The 20,556-nt window shown below is 38.2% G+C and overlaps 1 protein-coding gene across 1 annotated transcript in view; it reads right to left on the minus strand.

Annotated features, from left to right (window-relative positions):
- Positions 1-20,556, minus strand: part of spon1a (spondin 1a) — a 108,017-nt gene that overhangs the window by 76,268 nt on the left and 11,193 nt on the right. Inside the window, exons 3-5 of the mRNA XM_066685222.1 lie at positions 15,578-15,711; positions 4,725-4,798; positions 4,164-4,286 (exon numbers count right to left, since the gene is read on the minus strand). Of these exons, the coding sequence (XP_066541319.1) occupies positions 4,164-4,286; positions 4,725-4,798; positions 15,578-15,711 (331 nt within the window). The remainder of the gene's footprint in view (positions 1-4,163; positions 4,287-4,724; positions 4,799-15,577; positions 15,712-20,556) is intronic.

The raw sequence follows: 20,556 nt of genomic DNA on the forward strand, positions 1-20,556 counted from the left end.
TACAGTTCAAACACACTGGTTACACCAGTACACACAATAGCAGACATGAACATAGCATCCTTCAGCCATGAAGTAACCAAGGGAACAGAGATAATGCAGAAGTACAGATGACCATGTATAGAAGAAATGTGTAAACTGTTTGTTTTAAAGAAATTGAAGTGTTGTATTTTTTTAACAAATAAGAGGTAAATAAGGACTGTTATAAAACCTAGTGCTATCTTTAGGGTTGCATAGCCATCTCTTTAAGGTGGAATAGAGTTTTCAAGCAAGAAACTGGTGAATAACGCCAATAAGACTCAAAAACAAATTTAAGGTGGAACTAAATGTCAGGAATTAAAAAAAATTGTGAATAAGAATCAAAGATCTGCCTACAATGACATTTACATTATGGTTGAAGGAAAAGGCGATAAATAGCACCTGCCTTGTCTAAATATTTAAGATGGATTTAGACAGTAAATGCTAGTAAAAGGTTTCCTCAAACTGACAACCTGGTCAATCTGAGAGGAGAGGAAAAGGCAGACAGCTCTCTCCACTGTTTTGAACCTATAATGTTCCTATTTTAAATGCTTGGTGTCAGTATTACAGATATCTCCTTAAGGTACTCTTTATCTATGGATTTACTGGTCCACCAAAGACTACATGTTTGTTAAGAGACCAGTTTATTTTGTTGTTTTTGTTTGATTATTTTTTTTAAACATTTCCTTTGACCTTCCTCGTTAATAATGCAAGAGTATTAATTGAAATGGTACATAGTGACTGTTTGACTGCTTCTTTGTTGGAGTTCATTTAAGTGGCAATTTCATATCTGAGTAGATAACTGACACCAAAAAAAATGTTGCATGTTTATGACAAAATGACAATATATTTTTAGTCCAGTCCTCTAATCCAGAACTGAATATTACATAGCATACTCTATGGGGGGGTATTAAGTGGAAATGCAGCATCTTCAAAGATCATATGCGCAACTGAAACCCAATTATAATAGCCCAGGGACAGAGAGCTCCTCAACATTGTGGGATTGGATGAGACTCCCCAAATGGCAGCGTTTATTGGTGAAAAGTTTTGTTGCTAAGGAGGCCTGCAGTTAACAGGTTCATAATTCTCCTCCAATTTCATAAGGTGCTGCTGAAACACTGAAATCTATATCCCAGACCACACTTTATCAGTCTGCCGCGGGAGTTTAAAGCTCCAAACTAATTTCCCTCTGCATTGAAACTGTTTTGGTGGCATGGCAGTGCATGTGAGTGTGTGTGTGTGTGTGTATACAAACAGCCAGTGCAGAAGTGCTTATCACACTCTCTGTGTAAGGTTAATCCCCCTTACCAATCCATCAGACCTGCATCACATCTCACTGACAAGCTCTGATGTTCAAACCCATATTTTCATATATCCTGTCAAACACAACACCCTTCTATCTCTCTCCAGGATTTTTCCTGTGCAGGTAAACAAACAGCTTTCAGACATTAACCCTTCGAAGATATATTATTCTTCCTTTTTAAATACAATTTGAACACTACAAAATAAAATTAAATAGTGGGTCAGTGAAAAATATTTTTGTACATTCTTTTTCCAGTGGTTTATTTACTCATCCAGAACCATTTATTCATTCTTTCTCTTTCTTTTTTGCTCAATCCATTTAAATTTCAAGCATAGCCACTATGTGCAGACCAAGGTCCAAAAACCCACACAATGTTAGAAAAGGGATTCTTGGCAAAAAAACGGCAAACTGACTCAGGTGATTAAAGTTTAGTGCAGTTCCTATAAAGTCTAAAAAGACAGCACTAAAAAAATGGTCTTTCCTCAAACCATAACGACAGATAGACAGTGAGGCCGACAAAATCTTGCCTACCAATATATATCAGGAAATATCCTTAATAAACTATAATATTCAGGTTTGGGCCAGATCTGTGCATAGCATTTGGGTCAAAAATACAGGTCTGTTTAAGCTATGCATGCAAGTCGGGCATGTATGCGTTCAACAGAATTTCTACACTTATTTTAAAGAGTTAAAGTGATAATTACACTGCACATATATTTATGTAAAAGAAAACCTTATTATTTTTACTTTTAATCAAACTACTTCAAAGCAGAATACTACAAATTTTAAACATTAGACATTTAATGAACTGAACATATAACCAAAGCATGAAATGCTCCCATGGAAATGTTTCATGTTAGAGATGATGCTTGGTGCAGTTTACATTGTACTGGCTGTTTGCTTGGTTTCTCTCGTGAATGACTCTTTCAGCAAGTGTGTTCCGCCTCCTAAACTGGAACAATCAGACGACTCGATGTGCTTCCATTTGTCTCAGTAGAGATTTCTGAGTGTAAAGCAGAACATCATCCATCTGTACTGGCTTCCTCACATTAGAGAGGCTTTTTTTCAACACACGTCTTGGTAAGATTTCAATTCCCTGACCCTCTCAGCCATCTGACTCAGCTCTGCTGCCATATCAATCCAGTCCCATTCTCCTCCTCTCTGCTATTGTCTTTTGAGGACCTTGACCCATATGGAAGGAAACTACAGCATGATCACAGCTGAAAGACAATGTGCACAAAAGCCAGAGGCTGATGAATGAATACAAAGATAAAGATGAAATATGAAACATGCCAGAAAATCACCTACACTACTAGAAAGTGTGTCAAGGCTTGGATATCTGAACTGGATAAAATGGTGTTAAAATTAGCCAGATGACAGGTGGTTCTGTACCACACAGAACCTTCATAATCTGTCTTATAATGCATATTGTTTTCAATGGTTCACTTAGCAACAGTTTCTTAACTGGTAGGTCTACACATGTAAACATGTGTGTGAAAAAGTGACCCTCACCTTTCCACCAAAGATAGCATTAGCACACACTGTTTCTTTCTGTTGTCTAAGCTCATAAATTTTAGGGCAGCTCCTTCCTGAGGTTTATCTTACTCTCAGAGTCCATTCTAATCAGTGTATTGATCTGGGGTGCCAGCGTGCAAGCTGAAGTGGAGAGTGGCGGTAATCCCCAGGCTTAATTTACTCTCAATGAGGCAGTCTCAAGGTTATACCCACAGCCCACAAAGACAACAGCAGTTTGGAGAAGGATAAAGGGATCCACACGGGTCACATACACTATGAGCAGTTTCACAGAAATAGTTCAGTCCTGATGAGAAGGGTTTAACAAGAAGAGGGCGTACAGTGTGTCAGAGACAGATTTGAAGTGAGTCATGAGGGAATGTGTGAGGCGTAATAAATAAATGAGCTAAATGCATTTCTGGATCTAACACACCTTGATAAGGACTCCTGTTATAAGTCATTTTTGTCTGTGAGAACTTCATTAAAAAGGGCTAAAAAAGGAGAAAATATCTAATTAAAATCTGTCTGATCAATATTGCGGTTATGACTTAAAATGCATTGTTCAGGTGCAGGCATTTTTACAACAAAGACAACCAAGAAGACCTGACTAGAATTATGAAAGATGTAATGTAATTTAGTTTTTGTCATTTGCACAGCAGTTTTTTCTTCTTTTCGTTGTTCAAACTCCATATGTGTGTGTGTGTGTGTGTGTGTGTGTATGTCCCTTTTTAAAATATGTTAAGGAAGTGGTTCTCAAATTTTTTGACCAAGTATCAAACCAAATACTTCAAGTCCCACCTCTCAGTCTAATCACAGAAACACGTCCGCCTCTGGTTCTTCTTCTGTTACAGAGGCAGGTGAGGGGCATGAGGCACAATGATACTTTTATGAGAACATATAAAATTTATGGGAAATAAGCATTTTGAAAGAAATCTATTTAATATCATTTTAGAAGTCTATTTAATATCATTCATGAGCACACAGGTTAAAACATGGGGGAAAAACTTGGGAACACTGTCCCCAACCTGTTCCCTTACAGATTTAATCAACTATGGGGTATGCTTAGCAAATTGTATGTTTTTCTTAACACAAATTAATTTAATTGGGGCATGATTATGAAAACTGTGAAACCGTGTAATTTACACATGAAAACTTTAGATTTTAATCTACATTTAAACTTTAATCAAAATTTAAACTAAATCTAAATTTTAGAATTTAATACTAACGGCCAAAATGATGCTCCCTCAGAGAAACCTAGAGTTCTTAATTCAACAGCTTGAAAGCAAAAACTTAAACAAAAACCTGTGTGCATTTCAATTTGTTTTGAACTTACTGGGGTAATCCTTGGGGTGAAGTTTCTCTGACCAGTTCCCATAGAAGGTGACCCTGTACTTTGCCGTCCCACAAGCACAGCAGTCCAGCAGTGGTTTATCTGTGGCCTCTCCATAGAGCGACTCTGGAGCGCAAGTCAGAAAATATAACTTTATTTATTTACATAGGAATATATACATACACGTAGAGGCATGTACACACACACACACACACACACACACACACACACATGCACACCCACACACACTCATATTGTAGTCTCTTTCCGTGCACCATCCAATGTCATGCACAGCAGGAGGTCTGCACTCATTTATGAACGTTCCCTTGCAAGGCATTGCCATGACAATCAGAGATCTGACGCAACGAAGGCTCTTTGAGGAGAGAGAGAGAGAGAAAGAGAGAAATCAAGTGAAAAAGAAAAAAGAGAGGACTGAAAGAAAAGAGAAGATGCTGTTAGAAATATCCCAAATAGAGCAATGGTGCCCAGATGGGAGGTGAAGGAGATAGGCCTTCTTAAAAGGCTGAGAGGATCTCATCTCCTTGCTGGTAATGAAAGGCTTACCTTTCTCACACATTCGCTTTGTGAGTGAGCCCTCATCCTGGAAGGAGATGATTTTCCTCTGAACGATGCTAGCCCTGCAAAAGAGAGAGAGAGTGAGAGAGAGAGAGAGAGAGAGAGAGAGAGAGAGAGAGAGAGAGAGAGAGAGAGAGAGGGAGCGAGAGAGAGAGAGGGAGAGGTGGAGGAAATGGAATGAAGTCATCAAGAAATGAAAGACAGTAAAAAGTGAAAAAGTTGGAGCAGAATTGGGAACAGTTGAGTAATTGCGAGAGGAAGAGATGAAGAGAATGAGTAAGAAGGGCAGAGGAGAAAAGAAAAGAAGAGAAAGGAAAAACAGAAAAAGCAGATGAAAGAAGTGAGAGGACAAGAGATGGTGATCGAATAGAAGACATGATGAAAAGGAAAGAAAACAGAAAAGAAAAGAAGTTGATGAAAGAAAATGAGAGAAGAGGAAAAAAGAAGAGAAGGGGAGGGAAGAGAGACGAGAAAAACAGCATTAAAAAGTAGTACTGCTCTGAACAATGGTGTAATCAGGAACCCCTATGGACTGACTGTGGTCCTGAAAAAGAGGCAGGTGTCAGAGTGAATAGTTCACAGTTTAACAGTATGAAGAGAAGCAGGGTAAAAAAAAACTCAATACAGCAGCAGAAAGCAACTATATACCTATTTGCTTTTGCCCCAGCCCATGTTAATTTTTAATCGGTAACAAAAATATAAATGAGAAAATCTCACACAGGGCACAGTGCCTCAGGTCACGAGAACAGCTGTCTTTCTGAGGCTATTAGTTTATACCTGATATTTTTTGAACAACAGAAATATAAGACTAAAATAAAAGAAACGTAATGGGACAGGACGTGGGGGGGGGGAGAGAGAGAGAGAGAGAGAGAGAGAGAGGAATCAATAGATAATACTGAACATTAGTTTAAGAGAAAAGAGAAGAAAGAAGAGTAGAAAAGCCTAGACCAGATGTTCCTCTGAATGAAGCATCTAAAATGTTGTATCACTGCAATTGGCATCCTCCAAGCAAAAGAAATTAATGCTGATTTATTCATATAACTCCACCCACTACCAGAGCACTTGTACGCTGCAGCTTTAAAAAGTAACCGTGAAACAGGAGCAAACACCAAGCATGTCCTGAGATAAAACGAAAGTTACCAGACAGCACAAAACATCATTCTACCAAAATATTAGAGTTGTAAAATTATAGCAGCATTACACAGTAACACACTAACAAGACGTACTCCAGCTGCTTTACATCTGACAAATGTTCAGTGGATGCTGAGGCTTGAAATCATGTTTTGTTAGAATAAATTCTTGTAACATGTGAACAAGGCTCCACTTTTTTTTCTTCTTCTTTTGTACACACCAGTTATGCTTTACATTTCATCATGAACTGACAAAAGAAAACACTCCTAAACGACTTGCACAGACAGTTAGGAACAGTGTATGCACACCATGAACTGCAGATTCACACGTGTCAGTTTTACACATAAAAGGCATGCAGAATGCCTCTGATTTGAACCTGAAGCTGCCGCCAACACGTTTAGAAACCAGGCCCAAAGAATGCCAAATAAAGAAAGAAAGCTTTTTTGTGAGGAAAGCAAAGAGAATGGGAGCTTGTAAAAAATCAAAGAGAAATTAAAAAAACAAAAAACAAAAAAACACACACACACAAAGAACACTCAAGTGCCATTGTTTTCTGAGCCCTTTCCTTATATCTGCTTGGAGCTGGGTGATGTTATTTGGCTTTCCTAATTGAAAAGAATGGTGCCGGAGGGCTGTTGTAGCCTCGGAGGCCCTGCTCTCAGCCACATTATGTTTGATGATGTGAAGCCTGGACAAAATGACAGCTTTTTTATTTTTTTTTTATTCTCATTGTTTGTTTATTTTTGTGGCAGAGACCAAGGAGCATGTACCTCTGCATTGACAGGTGCTTCACAGAAACAGTATTGTATCAAAGCACACTTTATTATTCCCATGTCCTTTGCTTCCTTTCAAATAGCTGTAAAGTCCAGAAGGGGTCTATTAATTTTTGTCTTTCATATTCAAATAAATGCCAAAAAACCAAAACAAATACATACATAAATAACTCCTGAAAGGCTCTATTTCACATCAGGCCTTGGTGGCAAGGACATGTCATAGTTAAGCTAATGTACAAAAGGTGGGTGAAGGAAAAGGGCTAGAAATCTTTTTTGTGCTCTTTTTTTAAACAAATAGAAGGCACACAGTCATACACCTACAACCCACACACACACATGCACGACCCATTCCCAGTTTTGTGTAAAGATGCTGCCAGATCCACTCTAATTGTCCATGCTTTAATTCAATCTCACCCCAATTTCATATATCTGGGAGAGAGAGGCACCGGAAGAAAGCCTCCTCACTTTCTAGGGCTGGCCAGGCAATCAGGCGCGGTAATGGTTATTTAACATCCAATTTAAATTCTATCAATGAGATGTTATTAAGGGCAGCCTCACTTTCCTGCATTTACACTGCTGATGCTAATCGCCTGTGTGTTGGGAAGGAGAGAGAGAGAGAGAGAGAGAGAGAGAGAGAGAGAGAGAGAGAGAGAGAGAGAGAGAGAGAGAGAGAGAGAGAGAGAGAGAGAGATTTCTTTTCAGGCCACTGCTCAAGGCCACGAAGTATAAATTCAAGGGAGCATATCAGGCCCATGGATCACTCTAAGTTAGATCGATGGAGAGCGCTGCACTTCGTGGATGTAATACTGCAGATTTGGTTTAAGGCTCATCATTAATTCATATATTTAAAAAAGAAGAGTTATCGTGTCTACACACCACAGGCTAATGCAGCTTCAAAAACAAATCCCTCAGAGTTTCTCAGACAGAAAGCTGCATTAGCTCTGTCAGGCTAAAAATATTACCTTTTATTTTTTCATTCATTGTCTATAACCACTTATCCAGTTCAGGGTTGTGGTGGGTCTAGAGCTTACCCGGAATTACTGTGCCCAAGGCAGGAACACACCCTGTAGGGGGCAAAAGTCCTTCGCGGGGCGAGAAAAATTCACACATTCATTCACAACCTCATGCCTATGAACACTTGAATCACCAATGCACTGTGTTCTTAGACTGTGGGAAGAAACAGGAGCACCCAGAGGAAACGTACGCAAACCCACAACCTTAGGACCTTGGAGCTATGTGACAATGGCATTACCTGTTGCCTCACCCTACCACCCTCTATAAAATAATAATAATAATAATAATAATAATAATAATATTAATAATAATAATAATAATTTTAAAAAGAGAAACAGATTCTGACAGATACAATTTTCAAAAATCACCTTTTTCCCAGTTAAAATGGCCATTTATTACAAGCCATTCAAAGTCAAACAAATTTTAGAATCCAGTTGCACTGTCATCTTTTCCCAATTCATATTATTTCACCTGACAAATCTGTACTCATCACATTACATGCAATTAATGTATTTTCATTCATGAAGCACATTCTTTGATTCCTATCAGAGAAGTGAAATCAGTTTCTTAACTCCACTGTTAACTTTATACTTAAGAGTGAAGTTACCTTTATCAAAATAAAGAGCATAGGTATTTTATTAATTTGTTAATTTATTTGTTTTTTTGTGGACTACCTTAAATCTAAAACTACTGCAGTGTTTTTGTACCTTTAAAATTATTCAGAGAGACAAACAATACAACTCTGGTGCGCATGTTAATTATTTAACATCTGTGTAAACAACAGCTTTGTAGTTAATCAAACAATATCGCTGAGAGCATCCGTGCCCTCTATCTGGAACTCCAACGTACAGTTTGTTGTCATGGTCCGAGGTCTATGTTTTCATCAACATTTAGCCTTAAATTTATTTATTTATTTATTGTCCCTACAAATTTTGCTGTGAGCAGATTTGAATGAGTTAGCAGGGAGTAAACATCTCAGAACGTATCCACGCAAGGTGCTAGGTAAGATTACAATTTCTCACTTTTATGAATTCGGTTTAAATTGTGTGTGTGCGTGTGTGTGTGTTGGGTGAGCAGTTGCCAACAATCTTTAAGCCATGTAGCATACCTGACTAGCACTAGAGAGAAATGTGTGTTGATGTGTGTGGGAGAATGAATGTCCCAGCCTGAACTTAGAATAATCACTGTTTAGATGAGAGGTACTAGTTATTGAGACTCACTTTTTCCAGGCATCAGAAAAATCCATGCAGTGTCATTACTCCACAATTACAGCTGCCCATGAACAAAATACAGCAGTGTGACCACATAGTCTGATGGCTCTCTGTAATAGAAGAAACCTTATTCCATAAATATACACCACAATTATATATATATATATATATATATATATATATATATATATATATATATATATATATATATATATATATATATATATACACAGACATGCTCATTTAGAACAGCCTGCTTTCAAATTCTCCAAAAACACAGATGATGATAGGATACTTACTGAATCAATTTAAACACACAACTGACACCTCTGAGGATCTATATATGTATATATATCTTAAGCCATCTAAAATGAATTTGTATATTTCTGACCCCTCTGTTTGAATTCCACTACAAATAACACAATACAGATTACACATTTCTGTAGGACTAGGGAGGCTACATGACAATTACATAAGCCTATCACAGCATCTGACAAACATATAAACGATTCATTGACACCAGTGTCAGTTAACAACCTGTATACGTCATTTCACCTTAGAAAGGGTCATAACTGACACTTGTTGGAATAAGCCATAGATTTTGTTTTCAACTGTCTTGAAAAGCTTGAGTGTGTCCTGTAGTCTAAAGAATGACACCATAATACATTTCTTTCACTCATTATTTTTGAGCACATGTGTAATGTTTAGGGAAGAGCCAGGCCAAGCATTCTAATGTGATCGGCAACCGATGTCTCAAATTAGCATGACTCTTGTACGTAATACTAATTTGTGCTTGCTACCTTTAATTGCTAGTGTCATTAGGAGAGAGGGGGAGGGGTAGAGGGAGAGGGAGAGAGAGAGAAAACAGCAGCTTCATCCAGGCAGCAGGGATGTGTAGCCTTTTACAAATGAGATATGCAAATCAATCTATAACAACTGAATTTATAGCAAGATGATATCAGATCTTTGCTTTGCTGATTCCATCTCGATCACTGGATCACACACCACACAAATGCTGCTATTAGTTAAGATTCCTGGTTTTACTCAGCCTTCCAGGTCCCAAAAATACACAAAGTAGTCTATTCTCTTTCCAGGACAAGGTCAGTACAATCCCACTTTAGGACTCAGCTGGATTTTGCATCATTCATTGTCTTTAACCGCTTATCCAGTTCAGGGTTGCTGTGGGTCCAGAGCCTACCTGGAATCACCAGGTGCAAGGCAGGAACACACCCTGGAGGGGGCGTTTTCACTCCCACACTCACAGCTATGGAGTTGCCCAATCCACCTACCAACGTGTGTTTTTGGACCCTGGGAGGAAACCGGAGCACCCGGAGAAAACCCACGCAGACACAGCGAGAACACACCACACTCCTCACCGACAGTCACCCGGAGCGGGACTTGAACCCACAACCTCCAGGTCCCTGGGGCTGTGTGACTGTGACACTACCTGCTGTGCCACCGTGCCAAGGCTGGATCTTCCAGCAAGATTAAAAAAAAAATTACATCCAAATGAATAAAAATGAACAAAATAAATGAAATAACCACACAGCAACCATAAAAAACAACAACTGCTAAAGATATATTTATTGGTGAGCAAGAAAAAGTAGTTTTTATTGCATCTGAATGCACTTTTATTTCCCACCATTTTCCCCTAGCCCACATTTGTGGTTGGTCATGTCAACCTTAGGCTGCAGCTCCAGACCATTCCATTTCATTCTGTGCCTTCTATGGAGATTATACAAGCTGTGTGAGCACAACTGAATGTCTGTGTCCACGAGAGCAAACTGTGAGGAAGCTGAATTCTGAGTTCCTGCAAACTTGTATATATAGTGTCTCATTTTCTCATCATCACATTTTTGTGTGCAAGGTCATGTGTTTTCTTTATGATGTGAACACAACATAGGTGTTGTGTAATAATAATAAAAAAAATAGGTCAAAGCCGGACAAAATGGCAAGTCTTATCAAAAGTGAAGGGTGTCTGATGAAAACCAATTAGCACTAACACACAAGCTCAAAGGACTTAATCCCCACTCTGGTAAAGGGGTTTCTGTGAGCACAGTTCTTTCAAAGGACAGTACTCAGCAAGACACAATTGTATTGTCAAACTAGTTGTTAGAGAAATTACACATGCAGCGGATGATCAAATCCGCAAACACTTCACAAGCAAGCCGGGCTCACTGTCATAATCACTGCAGATTTTGACATGTTTTCAGGCTCTGAGAGTGAAGGACAAGAGTCTAATAAAACCAGATTTATAAAAAAAAAAAAAAAAAAAAAAAAACAGCTCCATTATTTAGAGCTAATAACTAATTTAACAGCAGTAACATTGGCATGTTGCTGTTATTTCAACCTTAATCCTAAGACCAGTAAGAAAATAATCTGGAGTATAAAAACAATACAAATAACATCTCAGATGAAATTCGTTGGTTTTGTTGTTTAACACAGGAATGTTAACAAGTTGCCAGATCATCCGTTCATTCATCATTTGTAAACATTTCATCCTGATTAGGGTTGTGGTGGGTCCGAAGCCTACTGAGAATCACTGGGCACAAGGTAGAAACACCCTGAACAGGGCACTGGCCCACTTTAGGGCAATTGCCAGATCAATCAATGAATTAGACAAAAACAAATGTAGGATGGAGACAAATTTTATTTAAAATAAGAATTTAAATAAGTTAAGAGTTCCTTGGAAAGGGGTAATGGTGGATACATGGTTCAGAAATATGAGTAATGTGGCTTGATTTAAACTTTTTAAATGGAACTATCCAAAAAAATTTTGCAGAGCTGAAGATGAGAGAATGACAAACAACAGAACTCCGGGGTGAAGAACAAAATACTGAAAACAAGATCATTATTAGGATCAGTGTCCTTTTTTGCTGCAGTAACAGCTTTTAATTTTCTATGAAAGCTTTAGACAAGATAGTGGAACATTGCTCTGGGGAACTGATTGCATTCAGCTATTAGAGCCTTAGTGAAGTGTGGTACTAATGTTGGATCATTAGATTTGGATAAAAGATTTTAAGCTCTTCTCAAATGTATTGAATATTGCTTCATCCTTTCAGAAAAAGCAGTAGTTTTTTCTTCAGGAGGGTTTTTCCCTCTCCTCTAGCCAAAGCTTGGTACTGGGCATGGTGAAGTTTCGCTCGTCTGCAGCTGCTTCAGAGAATCCCATTTCGTTTCATGTTTTTCATTACACGAATAAACAAATAATTCACTAATTAAAGAGAATGTCTGGAAAGTATAGTACACATTTAGCACATTTTCTTGGTAAGGATGCCCCAGAGAAAGTGAAAGGGAGCCTATAACTACTCTCATGACAGTCAGTTTGTTTTAAAAGATGATGCAATTCTGCCCCATTTAAATCTGTTCAAAATGTGCAGAGCATCTTCCTGAGAAAACCGGTGTTTCTCAAAACAACAAGCCGTCCAGCCCCTTATTACTGCCAGGGTGTGTATGTGCGTAGGTTGCCTGTCTGGGGAGATAGAGTTGCCTGACGGTAAGATGTTTACCTTGTGGGTTTTGCAGGTGCACATGTCGCTCTTTGCTGGCAAACTTTTAATTGGAGTCAACCTTATGAGTTTTGAGCTCAGACAGACTGAAGGGCCATGCCAAAATAATTAACCCTGTTACACTGCTGGCCTTGCACTCTTTACTTAGCTAACACTTCTCCACCTACACATCAATATATCCCGCAATCTTCCAATGCACTTTTTGTTTGACTTTTTGCTCCAATCACACAGGTCACTGCAAACACGGAAACCCAATTTGGATTCAGCTGAACTCGTAGTCACAAGCCTAAACATCACTATCAATCCAAATGGCAACAACACTAACGTTTCGTTACTGAGCCATACCTGTCTATTGAGAAACTTGATTTATCAAGTTCTACACAGCTTTGTCTATTCACAGTGCTCTACAAGATTCTGCGATATTCATTCTTTTCTACAACCCATATGTTCATATTCAGCCTGATAATCCATTAATAATATGACAAGTGGCCCAGGATGGATGGAATATAACTATGTATATATCACAATACAAGATTTCCATCAAGATATTTGTTTGTGTGATGACCAAATGTCTACATACTCTTATTTATACTGAGAGTACATTTGCATATAGCTAGATGAATTATTGTTTTCAGTCAGCCATTATAGGTTTTATTCTACATAGGTCAAGATGTGTGGTTATGGAATGTATTAGTTTTAGAAATGGAATTGAGTTTAATTATACGTGCTACACTTTATGCAACAATGTTCATCTGTATTGTCCCTGTCAAATAAAATAAATAAAATAACACTTTCAGGATACCATTTTCAAAAGGTCTCAATATGGTTTTACAGTTCTTCTCTTAAATATTCTACAATGATTACCAAGCTGTGAATTTTGGTGTGCAGTGGGTCTGTGTGCTCTGGCCCTGGGAGCCTTGGCTTCATAGCTTCTGTTCTTCCCTGTAGACTGAGGAATGAACAATTACAGAGGTTCACCCAGACCAACCTCTGTGTTCCTGAGCCCAGGCACAGCGCTCCCCTCATTACTTCTTCCTCCACCTCTCCTGCCCCTTTCCTCCAGCTCCCCTCAACACACTGCCTCCAGCACTCACTCTCCTTTCACACTCCACTGTTTTCTTTTATACCTCTTTTTTATATCCTTTTATATCTCGCTTTTCAAACATCCCCTTCTCACTGTCACTGTTTTCCTCACTCAGCTCCCTTTATTTCCCCTGCTGTCAGTCTCACCTACTCAATAATTCGCTCTATCCCTTTTTTCTCTCTCTCTCCATTTTTTCCCCATTTCTCTACTCTCTTACCTTTTCTGTCTTTTTTTTCTTCCCTCTGCTTCTGTCTCTTTCTGTTATATATTGTGTCTTCTTCCACCATCATCTTGTCTTTGGCCTTCTCTTCCTTTACTCTTTTGCTTTCTTTCTTCCTCTCCCCTTCTCGGTTCATTTTGTCTTTTTCCATTTCTCCTGTTCTCTGATCCCGTTCTCTGTTTAGACAGAGTTAAGGGGAGTTGGTGGGCACCAGAGAGACATGAAGCTCATCAGTCATCCCGACAGCCACATAATAACGTACATTAATAAGAAATGCAGGCGGCTTTTATGGCAGTGCATCGCGTTGGTCTGGAGTGACAGGCTCACTCCACACTTTAATAATGCAGTGATCAGAGTGTCATGTAGGCCACATCCCCTCCATTTCTCTGTCTTTTCCTCTCTTTATCAGATCTATCTCTTCCAGCGAAGGACAATGTCCCAGAATCATTAGCCAGCACAATGCTTAATTCAGCAATCTGAATTACCCATTTGAACACTGCTTGAAATATAATTTCTAAAAGTTCAGACCTTCAGCTCAGAATAACACAATATACCCGAAATTTTGCCAGCAACTTTTTTACAGAGTGAATTCTGTTACTGCATTGTGTACCCGTCAATGACTCCTACACAGAAAGCACTCAACAGAAAGAGATGCTCTGGAGCATCCACACCTGAGCATAAAACACCCAATGCCAAGTGTCAGCTAGAGGGGTTTAAAAAGCCTTACAGCACTGGGCAGACAAGACACAGGACTCCATACTGTATAGTGATGAAGCATCTTCCAATACATTTGGGGTGAGTTGGGTGAGTTGGAATGGCATGTGCAATACAAATGTAATCATCAAAAATCCCTGCATCACACCATTGATGTTCGAATGCATTCATTCATTCATTATCTGTAACCGCTTATCCAGTTCAGGGTAACGGTGCGTCCAGAGACTACCTGGAATCATTGGGAGTAAGGCGGGAACACACCTTGGAGGTGGCGGCAGTCCTTCACAGGGCAGCTCACACATTCACTCACACACTCACACCTACAGACACTTTTAAGTCGCCAATCCACCTACCAGCATGTGTTTTGGACTGTGGGAGGAAACCGGAGCACCCGGAGGAAACCCACGCGGACACGGGGAGAACACACCAACTCCTTCAGACAGTCACCAGGAGCAGGAATCAAACCCACAACCTCCAGGTCCCTGGAGCTGTGTGACTGCGACACTACTGTGCCGCCTGTTTGAATGCAATCAAATTTTTCAGCTTCAAACGCATAGCCTCTGTTTGTTATCCTTAAAACTGTTAAGTACCCTGAAATGACTGGGTGTTTGTTTGTTTTTTTTTTTTTCTCCTCTTCTAGCCATTAATTTGGTTGTAATTTTTGCAGCTTGCTTTATTGTAAAAAATGAAATTGAATATTGACCTCAGAGCAACAAATCATGACAAACCTGAAACCACGCGTATAAACCCCCGTCTAGCTTTGGAAGACTACACCTGGATCATGACAAAAAGCTCATTTACATAATAATGTCCAAGCAGGCACCAGATTTTAATTTAAAACAGTATTTGCCACCCACTTTACTTATGTTTAGTGTTTATTAATGAGCTCTAATACATAAGTGTCTGGGCTCAAGCTGCATCATAATTGTTCATTATTTTCTTGCCAATTTGCTGAAAATAATAAAGCCTGTTTCTGCCAATAAACAAAAGATATGAAACCATGTCTTATATTCACCCAAACTTCACCAGTTGACCCTGAAAACAAAATCACTGCATCCATATTATATCTAATAAATAGTGAAATTGGCTGTACTTTTTTAAAAACTTTCTAATAGTGACTTGATTTCTGAAGATTAAAAAATAATAATAAAATTAAAATATTAAGTGATGAGATCAGTGACTTACTTCAGCAGTATACAGCCATTGCCTGAGTGGGGAGCTGTCCAGAACACTTGTATTCTGGTCCTTCTACGTGGTGTACTCTCCGTCACAGCAGGTGGGCAATTAGTCATAAACTGTGTGTCCTCTTCATCAATGATCTGCCGAAAAAATGAATGCACACATTCACAAATCCCAATCATAAATGTGTAAATATTTTCATATCTTCCAGTCTAAACATTTCTGATCAGTTAACACATAGTTGCTTTAAAGAAATCCTCAAAACAATGAAACAATTCAAAAAACAGACTGAACTATTCATGTATATAAATATGTTGACCTAATTACACATCAGTCACCCCAAACAAACACAACTGGTAGTTCCATATTAAATTACAGATTTTTGTCATTAGATTTTTTTTTTTTTTTTTTTTGCCAGACCTTCCAGGCCAGCCTAGAAGAGGCATTTTCGCTTACTGTCTGACTGACACCTAATGTTGGAACATGTAACGAGTTGGAACGAGTAGGAACTGCTAGTTCAGCCACATTTCACATTCCAGTTCGTGAAATAAATTTAGAACAATTCGACGCATTTTTACCGACATATACTGATTCGCAAACCAGAAGAATTGGTTCCCAGCTGGAGCCAACAAACAGTAGGTTCTTCAGCATGGCTGAATAATAGGAAACAAGACAGGAACACGCTTGGTTTGTGTGTATCTCTGGGGCTGTGTTTGGTGCGACACTATGCACGTTAACCTGAGCCTCGGCTCTCCGTTAGTTAGTTCACAAGCTCAGCAGGACGACATGGAACTCGGCAACATTTACACACGCATTACATCTCACAGAGAGAGGACTGCAGAATTTGACTTATTTTGCATGAGTGTGTGTCTTTGTGGTGGAGAGACATTTTGTGGCGTGTTTTTAAAACTCCATATAGCTACACACAGCCTCATTAAAATCCATTTGTTTTACTCTAACGAGTTACATTACATAAATAAGAATTGTACATTTTAAAATCAACCAAATGTTCTTGGTCTTCTTTGTTCTTTGGTGGTAGATCATCTAGTATTTATTTTTAAATACAGAAAAACACTGATGGCGTTATATATTATGAACAAAACTCTCTGTTCTTTTTTCATTTCTGCATTTATTAATGCATTTATAATTTATTAATATATAATATATATTATATATATATATATATATATATATATATATAAAAGCAACAAATAACTTTAACTCTGGACTGTCACATGCCGATCTGCTATGGTTGTAAATCCTACTGTTTACAGTTTGTTTAACAGAAAAATAAAAGAAAAAAAATAACTAATCATAAACATCAGAGTTGATTTTGGTCTAAATATGCAAATACAGACCTATTTTGTGGTGTATTATAATAATTATTTTCTATAATAAGACAAGGGACAAACAATAACATTTCCCATGTGCTTGCACATACGCTATACCCGGAAGAGACACGTTAGTGTCAGAGGTTAGATGTATGACTTTTCAGCTCATAGTACTCTGAAACATGTGAAGTGAAGTGAATGGTGACGTTATGAACACATACAGGTCAGAGGCAATTCCCATTATCTTATCATCCTCCACCTAATAACCCCTAATAAAATCAGCTGTTGGTTTGATTAGACACTATTCACAGGGACATGAACTACAAACACAACACAGAAGGTTACCACTGAGGGCTATATTTATAAGGACAACACTGACTTGACTACAGAAAAGGACTCCAGCCTCATATCATAAGCACATTATTTCTGCAATGTCTTTAAAGTAAAATTGTCTCTGTGGTTCAGTTCTCATACTCAAGTCAACACTGGCCTTAAAACTGCTGACCTCAGTGGTCACCTGTGCGCTGTATTTACAGTTCATTTCCCTGCGACTATATAAATTCTGTCTTATGCCTGGCCCACCTAACTGATATTGAAAAAGGAAGACAGCCCATACACAATATTTTTCACATTTCTTAATCCTTGTAAGCCATCAAAGTCCCCACACTACATAATGAAAGTACACACACATTCAAATTATGCAAGCATGACCAACGGTTCTGGTACACAAAACCTTGCAGGTGTTTCTCGCAAACTTCTACCTTGCAGGAGCTGGGTGGATTTTCTTGCAAACGAGAGGCAAACAAACATGGCAGATACCAGTGAATTCTTTGCTATACCAGGGGTGTGTGCTTTCTGCTCAGAATAAATTCAAGAAAAGGAAAATATCTGGATCAAACCATGGCTTAAAACAAGGGGGAACCAGGGCTTGTATGTACTGAAACGTGAGCTTGGGATGAATAAACATGCATATTATACTGTGCAATATTTAAGACACCAGAGGGGAAAGAAAAAAAAGACATAAAAAATGCTTAACTGAGCATTAAGTATTTGTTCAAAAATAAATTCTAATATATGAAATAAACCAAATAACATTATTATAGTAAGTAGTAATATTGTTTGTGAATGTGTTGATTAAATTCTCTCCTTGTGGCAGTCCAGTATTATTTGAGGTTATCATCCAATATCTAGTTTTTCTAGTTGATACATACTACATTATGTTAAATGACGTGTGCTGTCGATTCAAGAAGCCCATATGATCTAAAAGAATATTTGCAAAATCTTTGTTCTTCACATTATCTCTCAACACATCTACTAATATTTAGGAAAAAATATTCAGGTAATATTTAGGTATAAATAATATTTTTACCTAAAAAAAAAATTCGGATAATATTTAGGTAAAAGAATATCGTTGGTTGAGGGTTTTTCTGGAGTTTCACTCCAGAGAATAGGCATCCACCCCACACTACATGATACAGAGTGGTAAATATTGGAGATGTTTCATATTTACGATTCACAATTGGGAAGCCTCACCTGCACCATGAGATGATCAGGGGAGTAAAGACTGGATAATGGACAGCGCACAAAACAGGATAATCTGGGAAGATCATTGTTTACACTGAAATTGGGAGACTGTTTGCGAATCAGCCTCAAAATCAGCCCAATTATCCTGAAATGTGAGCCAGGGATTATCAAGCAAACATCTGATTTTAAGGGCAGCAAAATAGGACAACAGCCTCATATGAGAAATTATACAATGACTATAATTAAACTCGTCTTTGTGGTACAGCGCTATTCATATGTAATTCTTCACACTACAGCATGGAGTGATGATGATTCAGGTGCCATTTCAATTATTCTAAGATTTTTCCAAAGCCAGGAGGCACGCGCAAGTCCTTTACTGAACTATACGTCTGCTACGTTCCACTTGCAGCTCACTTACTGAAATAGGAGATGAATAGCTCACTTATTCTTACAGTACAACATTACTACTTTTCAAGTCGTCGGTTTATAGAGGCAAAGTGCTTATGTAAATGGTGCACGGAAAAGAAACTTCAGATTTCATTTGAAAAATGCTGGTCAGGTTACTTACCATCCAAAACAGCCAGGAAACCTAACTGTTTCTTTCTTAAGTGTAAACAAAATAATAATAATAATAATAATAATAATAATAATAATAATAATAATAATAATAAAGTTTTTAAGTGTAATTTCAATCACGGTAAAATGCTGTTAAATCTATTTATTTATCTATTTATTATACAATTATTGTGATGCTCTTTTTATATGGATTTTTATTAACGTGGGAATGTTATAATGTGATATGATTTAATGCTTTGAGGTTATAGAGGTAGTTTATACTTAGACACGCAAAACTCTAAATAAGTGCCAATGATCACCCAAATATTTGAATGTAATTATGTCTCTGCTTACACTGTCATTGCTCATAAACAATTAATCCTATAATGAACAGGCATTAATTAAAGCTGGAATGATAATATGAAATTTGAGCTCAAGGTGCTTAATAATGGCTTTAAAATTAAGGAGTGTGCATTTAATTTTGGCTCCCTCTGAAAAGTCTTTTACAGAGAGGAAGCTCTAAAATTATCAGCTGATGCAAAGTCGTTTTTCTAATGGAAATCAATTATTATAATATGTATTCACACATATTCGGAAATAAAACAGAAAACAGAAAGAAACCTTCCCTAATGACAGGGTACACTGTCTGTTTTCTCATGATACGAATGAGAATGCACTGAGTGTTTAGCTCTGTCTAAAAGGCCTGAATTTTGACCAAGCCTATGTGAGGGCTGTGTGTGTGGTGTGTATTCATTGCTATGACACCTCGTGAGAATGCAGTAAAAGGCCCAGCTGTGAAAAGTGTCAAGCTGACCTTTGACCTGCCGCGTTTGGCTGACTGAGTGAGGGTGAGCCTGCTGGTCCAGCTGAAACAATAACACACAATGTCAAACAAAACCAGACCGCCCGAGTGGCCCACCGGCTGCACGGCTGGCCAAACACAGAGAAAGTGATTGCACATGTCACGCACGTTAAAATAAAGGTTCTCGCAGTCTGGAATCATTTCTCAAAGCAAGTTGCAAGAAACCTCCAGCCATTTAAGAGTGAGGTCGCAAAGGACACAGCCTGGATTTCCAGCTGGATGGAAGTGAGACCACAAAGCTGTCGACCAAGGATCACACCCAACTGGAAAATTAGCTTCCTATAGGCAGGCGCAGAAGCTTTGCGCTAATATGGAGGTTACAGTACTATGGAAAACTTTGGTCAAACGATAGGTTTTGTTGATTTTGCAGGTGAAAAATATATCAAAATGTCTTTTACAGGGAATACAATAAAACACTTAGTTTTACACACTAGCCCAGTGGGAAAATAATCTTGAAGGATAGCATGCCATAACTTTTGCACATGCTAGTTTGTTAAATTAAAAAAAATAAAAAATAAAAAATAAAACAAATGGGCATTCAAATGTGCAATTAAAAAAAGTGTTCTCTATAGAGAATATGCAAAATTATGTTCATTCAAAAATCAACAACACCTGTGATTCAACCAGATATTAATTTTGCATACAACTGCAGAATCAACACTGACTCTGTGCTCCTGAGAATTGTATTTCTTGCCCACAGCATTACCAGTGCA

The sequence above is a fragment of the Hoplias malabaricus genome, chromosome 11 (genome assembly GCF_029633855.1).
Source record: "Hoplias malabaricus isolate fHopMal1 chromosome 11, fHopMal1.hap1, whole genome shotgun sequence".
NCBI classification, from domain to species: domain Eukaryota; kingdom Metazoa; phylum Chordata; class Actinopteri; order Characiformes; family Erythrinidae; genus Hoplias; species Hoplias malabaricus.